The sequence below is a fragment of the Apus apus genome, chromosome 19 (assembly GCF_020740795.1).
Source record: "Apus apus isolate bApuApu2 chromosome 19, bApuApu2.pri.cur, whole genome shotgun sequence".
NCBI classification, from domain to species: Eukaryota; Metazoa; Chordata; class Aves; order Apodiformes; family Apodidae; genus Apus; species Apus apus.
This window is the reverse complement of record NC_067300.1, coordinates 3,540,552-3,553,575: the sequence shown is the minus strand read 5'-3', so window position 1 is coordinate 3,553,575 and position 13,024 is coordinate 3,540,552. Positions and strand designations below refer to the sequence as shown.

Sequence of the window (13,024 nt, the reverse complement as noted above, 5' to 3'; positions counted from 1 at the left end):
GGCTCGGCTATAAATAACAAAGACATTTGCAAAGCAAATCATCTTATTAAAAATTGGGATTTTTTTATCCCTCCAACCACAACAAAACTCTTACCACTGAGGAACAACAGGACTTGGCTGTGAATTGGGAAGTTCAAAAAGGGCCACTTGCAGAGCCGACAGACAGACACCGTCCCTCTTCTCAGCAGGATCACCCCAAAGGAAAGGAATGGCTTCTCCATTAAAAGTAGCAGGTTTCCTCTCCTCCCACTCCTGTTCAAGATTACTCTATTTGTTGGCTTTGCTGGGTCTTTGGGGAATTATCTTCAGCGTTATATTTATTAGACAGAATAAAACTGTGTGGCAGAGAACTTAATCATATCTCCCTTCAATTTTCTTCTTGTATTTTCTTACCACTCTTGGAGCCCTTGATCTACCAGGGTCTTTCTTCTAGTACTCAGAGTATTTCTGTGCTCATCTTCTCCTTTTGTGGACTATTTCAGACATACTGCAGTTCTAGACATCTTTCTGCTACCAGGGGAAGAATAGGTTTGTTGCAGTGAGTCTGGATGAGTGCAACTGTGGGAACTGTAACAGGGGCAGGAGGGGGCCTCTGTTTGTGGGAAAGATGTAATAAGAATCCTCTTCCACAACTTTTTACTCCATAGCAGCCCGTGTGGGGTACCCAGAGGAGAGCAGGGTGTGCTCATCTATCTGGGAATGAAAACAAATCCCAGGATCTGTCTGTGCTCAGCAGCCCTAGGAGAGAGTCCCCTTTTGGTTAACTGTGCAGCTTTTTCTGTTTAGGGGAAAACCAAGCTCAAAAAATGGCATAGGGAGAAAAAAAAAATAAAATGATACATGGTTACTTGGTCTAAACAACTTCTGCACAACTGGAAGGAAAGCAATGAAAAACATAGCTACTGGAGGACTGGCCCTCCAAATCACCAATGCATACACAAACTGCCAAGTCTTGAGCACACATTGCTGCGATAGGAGTAACAAGGTCAGCAACAAGCCCCCTGAAGACCTATTACTCTCTTATAGTTCTCTACTATAAGACCCAAAGGGAAACTGCAGGTGAACCAGTTCTTCAAATGCAGGAGTGCCACCAGCAAGAGGAAAGGAGAAATAGCATCTCCAGCCTCCCAGGGTTGTTCTGCACCCATCCTGCCACTGCTCCTCTTGTGCAAGCCATGGAGCAACCATCCTGGAACAAGCCTGTCAGAGGCTTCTTCCAAAGACACATCCTTAGAGAGAAGGCAACGTAGCAAAATACCCCAATCCTTCCTGCTCAGTACAACCTACTCTAAAAAGACTGACACTCACACAGTGTAAACTGTGGAAAAACAAAAAGGCAACTGCAAAACTCTGGTTTCTTGAACCTTCCAGGACAGCCAGCCTTTGACAGTAACCTAAATCATGCTGCATGTTCCTACTCTACTCTTCCTGGTGCAGCTTCACCAGTGACGATCCAACAGGGATTGTCTGGGAAGGCCAGGCGTCAGCTTTTCAAACTCATGTCTTCTCAAGCCCAAGGGTGCTTAACTTGGTGTCAGGAGGCCATGTCCTCTCCTCTCCTGCTAGTAATGAGGAGGTTGACCCTAGCTGGTTACAAACCAGTCAGGGAAATAAGTCCCTGGGGACTTCCACTACAGAAAAGAAATTGCAGTTATTCACAAAACAGACCAGCTCAAGCACCCTTTGTCTGTCTGTTTATGCTGACTGGATCTGTCCTTCAGCTAGTATAAATCTGCCCAGTGCTACTGCCTTTTTGTAGTCTCTGCCAGCACACACCAGCTGATGACTTAATGCTAGCATCAATAATCTTCAGCACAAGAAAGGCCCCAAGAAATAAACAGTGCTGTAGAAAACCCCACGCAACCAGTACATCAACACTGACAATATTTCACACACGGCGGATGGCAAGGAGAGGCTGTTTACAAACTCCCAGCGAGAGCAGTAGGGAAAAGAGCAGCCCAAGGGTGTGCAAATCCCTTTTTGCTGAATTCCTTCTGTGGTTGACAACAGGTACCGAGCAGCCTCTGCTTCAAGATCTGTGGAGGATGCCAGGTAAGAAATCAAACTGTAAAAATGCCCTGCATCGGTGCGTGCATTTCAGTGCTGGCGCAACACTGCTGACTGGTCTTCTCTGGCTCTAAATATGATGCTGTCAGTACTGAGAATATTTCTTAATCAGCACAGAAGGGTGGCTGCCAGGAAAGTAGAAGTGGCTGTCTGTCAGTCCCGCTTCTGCTCGAAGTGCGATTGTTCAAGGGGGGGGACTCTTTGACCTTTCCATTTTTCAAATGTGTATCTCTTCGCCAAGACCATGTCATCCTTTGTAAGCATTTTGTTATTGAAAACAAATCTTATGCTGTGAAGTTGTTGGGGCTTTTCCCCTCCCTTACTATGTTGCCACTCAGTAGCCTCACACTAACAAGTATGGCACCAGCGTGTAAGAGCCGTCTCAAAAGAATAAGCAAGGGCAGGCACCCTACTCCTAAGGAACATCCAACTCTGCAGGAACAGGCAAAGTCCTAGGTGAACTGAACAAACAGGCATGGGGTGGTCAGCCCACAGAAGCAACCCTACAACAATAAGGAAGTGTTCTCCAGCTTGTGCTCATAAACAACTCTCCATCATTAAACAAGTGCATGCAGACAAACACTGCAGAGAGACACAATAAGGAACCAACCTGTGATGCCTACTCCTCAGGAGCAGCTTAGGTAAACTGTGACAGTCACACAGAGAAATGGATGTTAAGATATCTGAGGTTGAGAAACATTTTAAATCATGAAGGACATGTTTCAAATGCTTTAAAACACCTTGAGAGTGCTGGGGCAGTCATAAGAAACAGGGATGGCTAACAAACAGGCACCTTATGTATTCTGTATATTGATGTGCACTGCACTCAAGCATATCTTTCATGGCATTCTTGATGAGAAGCCAACACAAATGCCACTCTGATTAATCAGGAAACTACCCAGCAACAACACGAAAAGTTTGCACAACACCAGCAAGCACACAACTTTCTCTGCAAGATAGCTGGGTGAAGAAAGGTACCCCTTTGATCAATACAAAAAACCTCTAAGGCTCAATGCTTGTGCAGATAATGAAGCCAAACATGTTTACACACTAGTGATCATTACATGCAGTGATTAGAGGAGCTCTTAGGTTAATTTTCATCTCTGCTAACTAACAGGCTGATGACCTGCTGCCCCACCTAACCTCTCTGGAGTGACAAGTCAGGTGCTTTCACAAGCCAACGAGCCTGTCTTGTTCTGGGGGAAAACAAAGACTTTCTCAACATATATGATTAAAAAGGTCAATGAACCTCATGCACTCAAACTGTTGTAATAGGACCAGCTGAGCTAAAGCAAAAACTCCTTTTGCTGGAAGTAAATAGCACACTGTTATCTCCCCAGGGGCCAGGCAATAACAGGAGGCATGTTCCCATTCACTCTGCCAGTGTGTGATATGCTAGTGCTTTGCCTATAAATACAACAGCTTTTTTTTTTTTTTCCTCCTTTTTTTTTTTTTTTTTTTTTGTAACAAGGCTGTGACAGCTTCATCTCATCTGGGTACAACAAACACGCTTGGATTGTGGCAACACAGCAGGGCTTTCTGCTGTGTGTGCACGTGGTGGTGTTTCTGCCACCACAGGACCATATGTTACCTCCTGCATGGAGTGGCTGTGCTCCTACCAGCGCATCAGGAGGAAATCAGGGCAGCTCAGGAACAGAGTGCTTGGGGACATGCACATAAAGCAGCACCTGAACTGGAGACCACAGGCTTTGGACTGTGCTGTAACACAGGGAGCTTGAATGAGAAAGAAGTTCTGAAGGCACCGGTAGGGGTCCAGAGGAAAGTTCCTTTTACAGTGTGAAATAATAAATGAGACCACGACAAAAAGGCAATAAGGAGCTTGGGATTCTGCCTTGGTACTATGCCAGCTGACCATGCTTTGTGCATTTAAAACTGACCTGGTCATTAATTTGTTACAGACTTGTGCAATGTGAACAAGGCCAAGACTCTTGGGAAAAGAGGTTTTCTCTTGCAAGCCAACTGTAAATGCTTCACCTTTACTACTCCCTGAGAAATCTGCTTGCCATGTCCGTGACACGGCGCTCCTCTCGGCACTGCCCACTCAAGACATCTCCCAGATAGACTGTAAGAACAACTTTGCTGCATCAAACAAAAAGTCCACCTAATCCAGTGCTCTACTGTAGCAAAGGACAGTGGGTGCTGAAGGAGAAATCTATGAAGTAGCCCTTCTAGATCATTACCCATTCACAACTGTATCCTCTAAAAATCCATGAACAAGCAACGTGTGCTTTCCTGAGTCAGGGGGTTGCATCTGGACTCTTACATCTACATCATGCATTTTCCAGGCATACATCAGCTATTTTCCAGGCATTTATCTAATGCCTTTTTGAACTAATTTGGATCTGGTTCTCTCAGGGAAATAAAAGGTAAAGTTATGATAACTGGAGCTATTTATGTTACAAAGGAGACATGTAAGAAGGGAGTTAAAGCTAATGAATGGCTTTGGGAATGGATGGGACCTTTCTCAGAACAGAACAATAGGGTGCTTTTATGAAACTGGGAGACAGAAAACACAAAACTGTTAAAAAAGAAAGAACACTCTTTTGTATTATTCAGCATTAGCCTTCAGAACTCATCACCACAAGACAGAACTCTGTGCTAGCTGCAGAGAGCTGGGCTAGTCTTCTAGGTGATGATAGTTGAGATGATTCTTACTCAGCATATGAAGTCAAGCAGGCCACCACTTCAGCCAGTTTTCAGTTGGATGACTGGAACTGAATTTCAACTCAACACTGCTAACCAGGCTCAGAAAGAGAGAAACTGCCATCAGGAAGCTTCTTTGGTGAAGCAGTGAGTTTACAGGTAGAAGATCACACCTGAACACTGACCATCTAACTCTGCTCATGAATGTTTCTCCTTGCTGGACTTTGCTTGCCAGGAGAGGAAAGGGAGTATGCTTCCCTTACCTGGGTTGCTGCTGGCTGACCAATGACCACCCATCCTGGACACTGCTGGTCACTGTGGTGTGAGACAGAGACATTGGAAGCCCACTGATCAAGGAAGCCTTTGGGAGTGTAAATGCCACAGTCTTTGATGCTGGTCATTTGCTCAAATTCCTCACATACTCCATCGCCATCGTGGAAATAGCATCTGCTGGGTTCATCTGCCAGGAGGAAGCAGAGAAGAGAAATCACAAAGGACTGGCTACACATCTGCAATCCAGTTGTTAGGACCTGATAACATCACTGGTTTTGGACCAGGTCACTGGGAAGTAAAAGCATTGGTCACTTCCAGACAACAGCAAGGTGATTTTAAGAAAACCAAGAAACAATAGTCAGCTTTTCTAGGACATCTCCCTCAGGATATTTCGTAATGCAAGGGATTTCTGCTTATTTTATTTTATCTCCATTTAAAAGTATGGAAACTGAAGAAAGCAGATACAGAAAACGCACAGAGAGACAATGTGGGTGTTGGCATGATTCCACCAGCTTGGATGGAAAATGCCACAAGAGGGTCTGGTCTACAATGTTTCCCTTTTTGTTTTTAACTGATATCTGCAAAACAACAACAACAACTGTGAATTTAGGGCTGGTGAAAACTGCCAAGTTCACAGTCATAGTGAGCAAAGGGCCAAACAGATCTGTTTATCAAAAGAGCAGATACATTATACATAGTGGAGGGTAAGCTTGCCACAGACATACACAGCTTCAACCAACATGACTCAAATATGACCTGAAAGGATCAAAAGCAGCAGGAGACTTTATTATCCTTGTCCATTTATCCTGTGGCTTCTCTAATGAGACTGCCAACAAAGATGCCAAATTTTTGAGGTTGTTTCTGTAACACTGGCCCATTAAAAACTGAACCGAGATCCATCTACTCTTTTCAAACAGACTGCATAGCAATAATGACTTTCAGTCATTAGAGTACTCTGTGAAATGGAAACCTTTGACCTGTTGGTATCCTATTTTGTATTGTATTATCATTGCCAGTCCCCAGAGGTATCCAGTTCTGACAGCCTGTTGTATTTTTGTCTGGCAAATAAGCCTGCTGAAAAAACGGTAGGAAATTAGCCAGAGCTCCTTGCTGGACTGATGGAAATGATCCCTAAGGAGAGTCCTGTCGGTAGCATTGGACTATCTCAAGTTAGGTGTCAGAAAATCCAACGGCTGCTCAATTTTGAGCTATTTCCAAACTACTAAATCCCTTGTTTATTTTTCCTCCTAGTTTACACAGTGAAATACCATCAGGAGCCAGAAAAAAAATCAGTTTATTGCAATTCAATTATTTAATGACTTTCACTCCTTTTCCCTTCCCTTCGTCCCTGTACAAATTTCCAGGTCCTTAAGAAAATGTGAGTTTGAAAGAATGGAGAAGTCTATCAGGGTAGAATGCCATTATGGCTTCGTTTCATCACGACCTCTGTGACCAGCCTGTGTACATGGATGAACATGGGGAACTGTGTATTTGTTGGGCCAGTACTCAGAGCTGATGAAAAGAAGCCAGCATGAACCTGGAAGCCATTCAGCTTCCAGAGTGCAGCCCTGAGTCTGAGTGAATATTCCTGACCCAACGGGTCACATCTTAAAATCTTCATATGGCTGGGAGCCACTAAACATATACCACACACCTCGAAGAGATGGGAGGAGGAGCACTTGGGAGAGTGCTTCACAGGCAAAGGATGACAATGGCTCCCCAGGGTGTCACATTACTCCACAGTGGATGGAGCTAGGGTGGATGTGCAGATGGGCCCTAAGGCAACCCAGCAGTGCTGGCCCCAGCAGCCCAGCTGCCTTGCCTCCTCCCACAGCCAGATTGCCCAACAGCCCTGATGCCAGCAGGGCCCTGCTACTCCTCATCTGACACTGACCCCGCTGGGAATGTATGCTTGAACTGCCCACGAACCATGTGTGCCCTTGAATGCTCCAGTCTGGACATCTCTGTAACACAACTTGTTTCTCTGCAGGGATGATTAATGGTGGCACAGTGCTCACCAGGGTGGCTCATCCACACTCTGTGCCTGGCCAGCGCAGGGAAGGAGCAGACTGAGCGTGTAACTATGATGACTGTGGAGACAAGCTCTTGGTTCCCTCATCTTATCTATCCTCAGCATCTCTCATTCTGCTCCTCTCTCTGCAGAGATGTACCAAGACTTGGGCCAGCTCTCTGCTGTGCCCAAGAACAGGGGGATAAAGCAAAGCATCTCACCCGCCTCACAGCACTATGTCCCAGTTTGAGTGAGAGTCTCAACAGAAATCTCTGAGGAATGTTCTGCTCTGGAAAGACTGTGGTCAGCAATCAATGTGTTTTTGGAAAAACAGTCTGTCATTTTATGAAAAGAAGCTTATTTCTGTAAAAAGACAAAAAGGGAAAACGGGAAACGACCTATCATACCAAAAAGGCCCAACCTTCAGCTTATAAACTCAGGCACAGTCAGATACACACAGTGAAACGCTGGTCCCCAAATGCATCCTGCTACACTCCCACGCTGACAGAAACCCTGACACACTGACATTTGTACACTCTCTTTACACACCTCAGCAATGCCACCTCACTGGTGCACACACACACCCAGGAAATCACAGCCTAATTTTAGGTGTCTGCATTCAGGCAGTGTTTCCCTGGCCTTCCTGAAGCTCCAACTGATGTTCACGACAGGCACTGAAGTAAGCACAACATTTATACAGCAACATACTCCTGCACTGGCTCCAAATGTTCCTTCCTAATGTGATGATAAACATAATGGGCTTCTGATAAGATCATGTGTTTGGGATAACAGAATACTCAAGCCCTACTCCAATCCAGTGACTTAATTCACATGGATTGGGATGGCAGCCTTTGAATAGCTGTGATCCAGGCCAGTGTGTGATCCTAACAGAGGCTAATTTGTTCCTGATTATGCTTAAGACCCCAATAAATCTGTCTGCTCAGAGTCTGCAAAACCCGAGGGAGGAACCGAATGGAGAGACTGAGATGTCTGAATTAAATGGAAACTGCCTAAATGATTAACAAAGTCCTACTGAACAGCACTGTCACGAGCCCAGATGCTGCATTAGGCCTACTGAGCCACGGTACCCTGCCCTCCATAGGGGGTGGCTGGGTGACACCTTGCACAAAGGCTGAGAGATTAGGGACCCCCTTGCTTTGATCTGCTTTGAAAAATGATGGGGAAAAGTGGCATTACAACCCTATCTTCCTTTTAAGGAAGATCTGCAAGACCTACTACTGACACGCCATCCCAAAGTGTGCAATGCCATGCTTTGAGGGAAGCATTGGTGGGATGAGGGGAAGACTTTTCCTGCTTATGACCTTCCTACCTTTGAGTGATAGAAAAAAGGAAGACTTCTTTTAATCCTTCCCAGATACTGATGAGGGGACTGACAAGGGCATGCTCCTATGACAGCCAAATGTGGCACAGCACTGGGTGGGAGGCCAAAAGGGAGCAGAGACTCTGCCTTCCTCAGGTGCTGAACACCAGCTCTGAGTCCGAACTCTTGCTGCAGTCTTGGATGTTCCCTAGGATACACACCAGGTTTTACATTTTCCTGAGCAAAGTGATGAAAGACCAGATTATTTCTTCTTATGATTGCCCTTACAAAAGAAAAACAAACAGGCTCCTTCCCTTTCCACAGTGGTGTGAACTCAGCTCAGTTGAATCCATAGAGTCCTACAGGCTGAAATCCAGGGAGGGCAGTGTCGGGAGTGTTTTTCTAGGAAGAAATAGCTTACATCTTTATTTCCATAATGGTGCAAAATGTCTTACCCATTCTCAACTATTATGACATGAAATGCATCCAGGGCCTTGGTAATATGAGCTAATTTTGTCTCCATGAAAGTCTATAGGCTCACAAGACCTGGTTAAGGTCATAGTGACATATTGGTCATGTATGGCCTACATAATGGGTGATTTCATCAACACTGTGGACTTCTCACTTTGAAGTTTAATCTGAAGGAGATATGAAGGAAGGGAATATGAAGGAAATCTCATTTGTCCTCAAGGAAAAATGACTTAAAAAAATTGAAATAGCAGATGCCTAGAAATCCAGCTTAAATCTAGAACAATAAAATGTCTGCAGGCATAGCACCTGGCAGGAGGAGACAGCATCTCTGGAACACTGACATTAGATGATGAAGGATCCTGAGCTGAACTCATGTAACATGTATTCATTCAGGCAGCCCAAGTTCCTTCTCTGTGACAAAGTTCTTACTGAAGGCACAAAACTGTGGGGGCCAAACATAGGTCTCTCACTTGCCCTTACTTTGGGAAAAGCTAGTCTCTGGTTCAGCAAAGACTTCTGTGACATCTGGGAATCCCTGAATAGTCCATGGAAGGCTTCATTTGGCAGCCTGGAGAAAAGGGATTTGTTGGTCAAACGGATTGGCAAGACCTGGTCTGCTTACTATTGCAGTTGGGCTTCAAGATCCAGGACGATCTTGGTGCTCATGTCTTGCACGAGAAAATTATGCAAACTCCATTTCTCCTTGCTTCTTAAGCTGTCCAAGTTGCAAAAGGCAGCCTTTTTGTATTTAAATACAAACCCCTCTGGGTCTCAGAAATGAAAGGATGCACAAGGTAAGGCAGAGGATTTAGACAGGGAAGCACCTGCCAGACCAGGTCAGTCACCTGTTCAAAGCAAGGCAAGAAAATCACCAGCGACATGAATGAAGCCTGGAGCAGATCAGGAAGCAGACAAGCAGGATATACACTTATCTGTGATAGGCAGCCTTCCACCTCATTAAAGAAAAATATAAAAAGAGATGAAGAGATCCAATTCCTAGCACAGGGAACATCCTCTGACAAGGCTTTTCATGTCTGAGTCGCATGGTCAAAGTGCTGGGGACAGACACTTGGGGTGGCTTCCTGTTTTCAGCTAGAATGCAGTGACTGGCATCAGCATAGTCTTCTTTTGTGCAATAAGTACTATTTTTTTAGAAGGCCAGACAAAAAAAAATATAAAAAATAAAGAAGGAGTATTTTTAAGCTCAGCTATTTACATAGGGATGTTTCCAACTATAACAAGCCTCGTGCCACGTAACTATTTGTACGAGAAAAAAAGAAAAAAATAAAAGATGAAAAAGAAAAGGGAGGAGAGGGGACAGAAAAATACAGAAGCATTGTCTCAGAGTAACAAATTACTGGAACAGAGTGAACTTTGCATTTTAACCCCTGAAAGGTTAAAAGCATGCAGACATTTTCGGACACAGGAAGGGCCAAATCACAGGCTCATCAAAGTCAGCAACTTCTGCAGAAGCATGATTTTACCACCACGTCACTTAGCTGGCATGTCTAGCACTAGTGTTTCTGTTCACAGATGAGAAAAAATGTATCCAAAGGTTTCTGTCACAAAAGGAGAAATAATTTCAGTGCAGATCACATGAACCCGGCAGCTGAGCGATCGCAGAACCTGCTCCATTTATTTCTATGGGGGTGTCACCTTTGGCTCTGGTGGGAAGAGAGTGAATAACATGGCCTGCTTCCAGGTTATCTGCTAATCTCTTCTTTAATACTGAGGAAGCCAGAGACAGAGAGATTTCCTGCTACAGTAACATATTCAAGTTATTTCCCTTCCTGGATATTCTGATTTGAAAAGAGGAAAACCATTACACGGAGCTTGGGCAGACCTTTCTGAATAAAGTTGCATATCAATAAATCGTGACATTTCCCTTCAATGAAATAAACCAGACACCTTGGAAATGAAGGCAAGAGTGGGTGTTGCAATCTGCTGCAGAACATCCAGGGGCCTCTCAGGAGGCTTTTTTCTGTGCAATCTGACGGTCGTGTCGGAGCATCTCCTGGGCATAATGCATTTGCAGAGCGTGGCTCCCTGGTAATTCAGCTGCTTCGTGGAAACACATTCCTGGGCTTGTTCTTTGTCTGGCGTGACTCGGCTCCTCGCTATGATATAGCGGTTGGAGCACAATAATTATGCAATTGATCTGCTTGCTGCAGACAGATACAATTACAATTCCCTCACAGAGCCCGGCACTGAAACTTGATATTTCACCTCCAAGAACACGAGCCCTTGTCACTTAAGTGAAAGGATATTTTCCATTGCTGGCAGTGGTAGTAAGACCTTATCTGCTCTGTGGCCAGCCAACGGCAGCCAATGTGGCCTTCCCTCAAACCTGGGCAGCCACGCATGTTATAAAAGCACTATGTCTGTCCTCTTCCTACCTAATCTCGTTTCCCTCCTTGGGTGGTTGGATAAATCAGAAAAGTAGAGCCAAGAATATTTCAGTGTTTCCTCAGACTTACGTAGATTTAGTAGCTAAACTTGGAGACTGTTTGATTAATAGTCTCAAGACTTCCATGACATAAGGCAGCAACTGCGATGGCCACAAGAAGGCTGGCCAGCCTGGCCCTGCTCCACACCTGGTCCACTTGCTTGGGATGCTGGGAAGAAGACCAAGAGAAAAAACATCTAGAGATGCCATTCGTCAAGGAGGGAAGTATGAGCAGCCATGGAAGCCTCTCTGATCCACAGAGTACTGCGTGAGGGATGCAGCAAGCAAAGGAGTCATTCTTCTGTTGAGCTTTCATTTTAGCTGTGTCCTAAAAACCAAAGCTGGATTGAGCTGGGCTGGAGTCACTGGCCTAGGGAAAAATGCAGACAAATACCACTCCAGCCCACATTCTCCCCCACAAAAAAGCATCTGTCCTTTGTGTTTTGCTGCCTGAGATGCCTGCCCTCGCTGCTCTGTGGCTCAGCTGGCCCTGCTAAGATTGCACTATTAATGATGACAGTATGAAAATCACTTTAAGAGACTTTATGACAATGCTGTGATTACTAACTTGCCAAATGAGTGTTTAGACATCTTAGAACATGTAGCCACACTCCCATGAGCTGCAGGAAACAGTCAGCTTCAAAGTATTTGCCTTGAGCTGAAGGATTCACACAAATATCATCTGAATAGCCCCGCTCAGGAAATCCATTGCTGTTTGCTGTGACATTCTGCTATAGAACCACAGCTTCTTTATTGACAGCAACCCTCTTTCCCAAGCTCCTTGGTCAATGCTTTAGTGTTATTGATGTGAGATGCTGAGTTGCTCTTGCAAGGTGGCTCAGTTTCTCCCGTGCTGTTGTTCTACTGAAAGGCCTGGGCAGGGTCAGCCGAGGCCTATTTAATGTCGGTGAAAGAAGAAATCACCATTAGCTGCTGTGTGGGGCTGTGGTTTCAGCAGTCAAAGCTGTGTTCCTGTGCAGGGGTACAAGGAAGGGAGGGGGAGAGGATGGGAGCCAGGCATGCTCTCAAACCATGCTCACAATGCATATGGATGGTCATCCATCAATTTATTTTAAGCACATTACTTCTCTGTCAGAAAGGGAAAAAAAGGAAAAAGAAAGAAAGGAAAGAAAAGACATATAAAATTAGGTTTGTGTCACTCATTTAACACTGCAATTTCCCTAGAGGATTATGCACCAAACAGAGATAGCAAGCTCATGAATATTAATAATTTCCCTGAATGCAATGCAGCCCACCAAACAATAAGATTAAGGGAAAGTGCTATGCCTAATTTATGGATAATGGGAGAGGTAAAGGACAGAGCTCCCACAAAGGTAAGGCTCACAGCTGGAGGGAGAGGCCTTGGAGGAGGAGGAGAAGGACAGATCCAGATTTGTAAGGTAGCAAAAAAATATTTGAGGCCAAGCAGCAGTGAAAGAAAAGGTGTTTAAAGATCATTGTCAAATTAAAATCATATTTCTCCCTGAGCAACCACTGGCGACTAGTGCTTCAAGCATGCCAGCAATTGGTGGTAAATTCAAGAGCTAAATTTATTTATTTTGTCTTTTCCTCTACTCTGTGCTTTTTCTTTGTATTTTATATCCCTGAGGCCCAAACAACAAACCACAGAGACGTGTGTCTAACCTGAAACATTCCTGTTCTTCAGTAGGACCACTCATATGTGGAAGTTAGCCAAAGTGCTGCCCTGCTTTGCTGTGAAAAGGCTTTTATGAAGAGTCCCTTATAAGCAAAGGAGATAAAGTGTAGCAAT

At 44.7% G+C, this 13,024-nt stretch overlaps 1 protein-coding gene across 1 annotated transcript in view; it reads right to left on the bottom strand.

Moving 5' to 3' along the window:
• The window catches only part of PAPPA (pappalysin 1), a 179,581-nt gene that overhangs the window by 68,026 nt on the left and 98,531 nt on the right, over window positions 1-13,024 (bottom strand). The window contains exon 10 of the mRNA XM_051636912.1: window positions 4,995-5,191. Coding sequence (XP_051492872.1) covers window positions 4,995-5,191 — 197 coding nt within the window. The remainder of the gene's footprint in view (window positions 1-4,994; window positions 5,192-13,024) is intronic.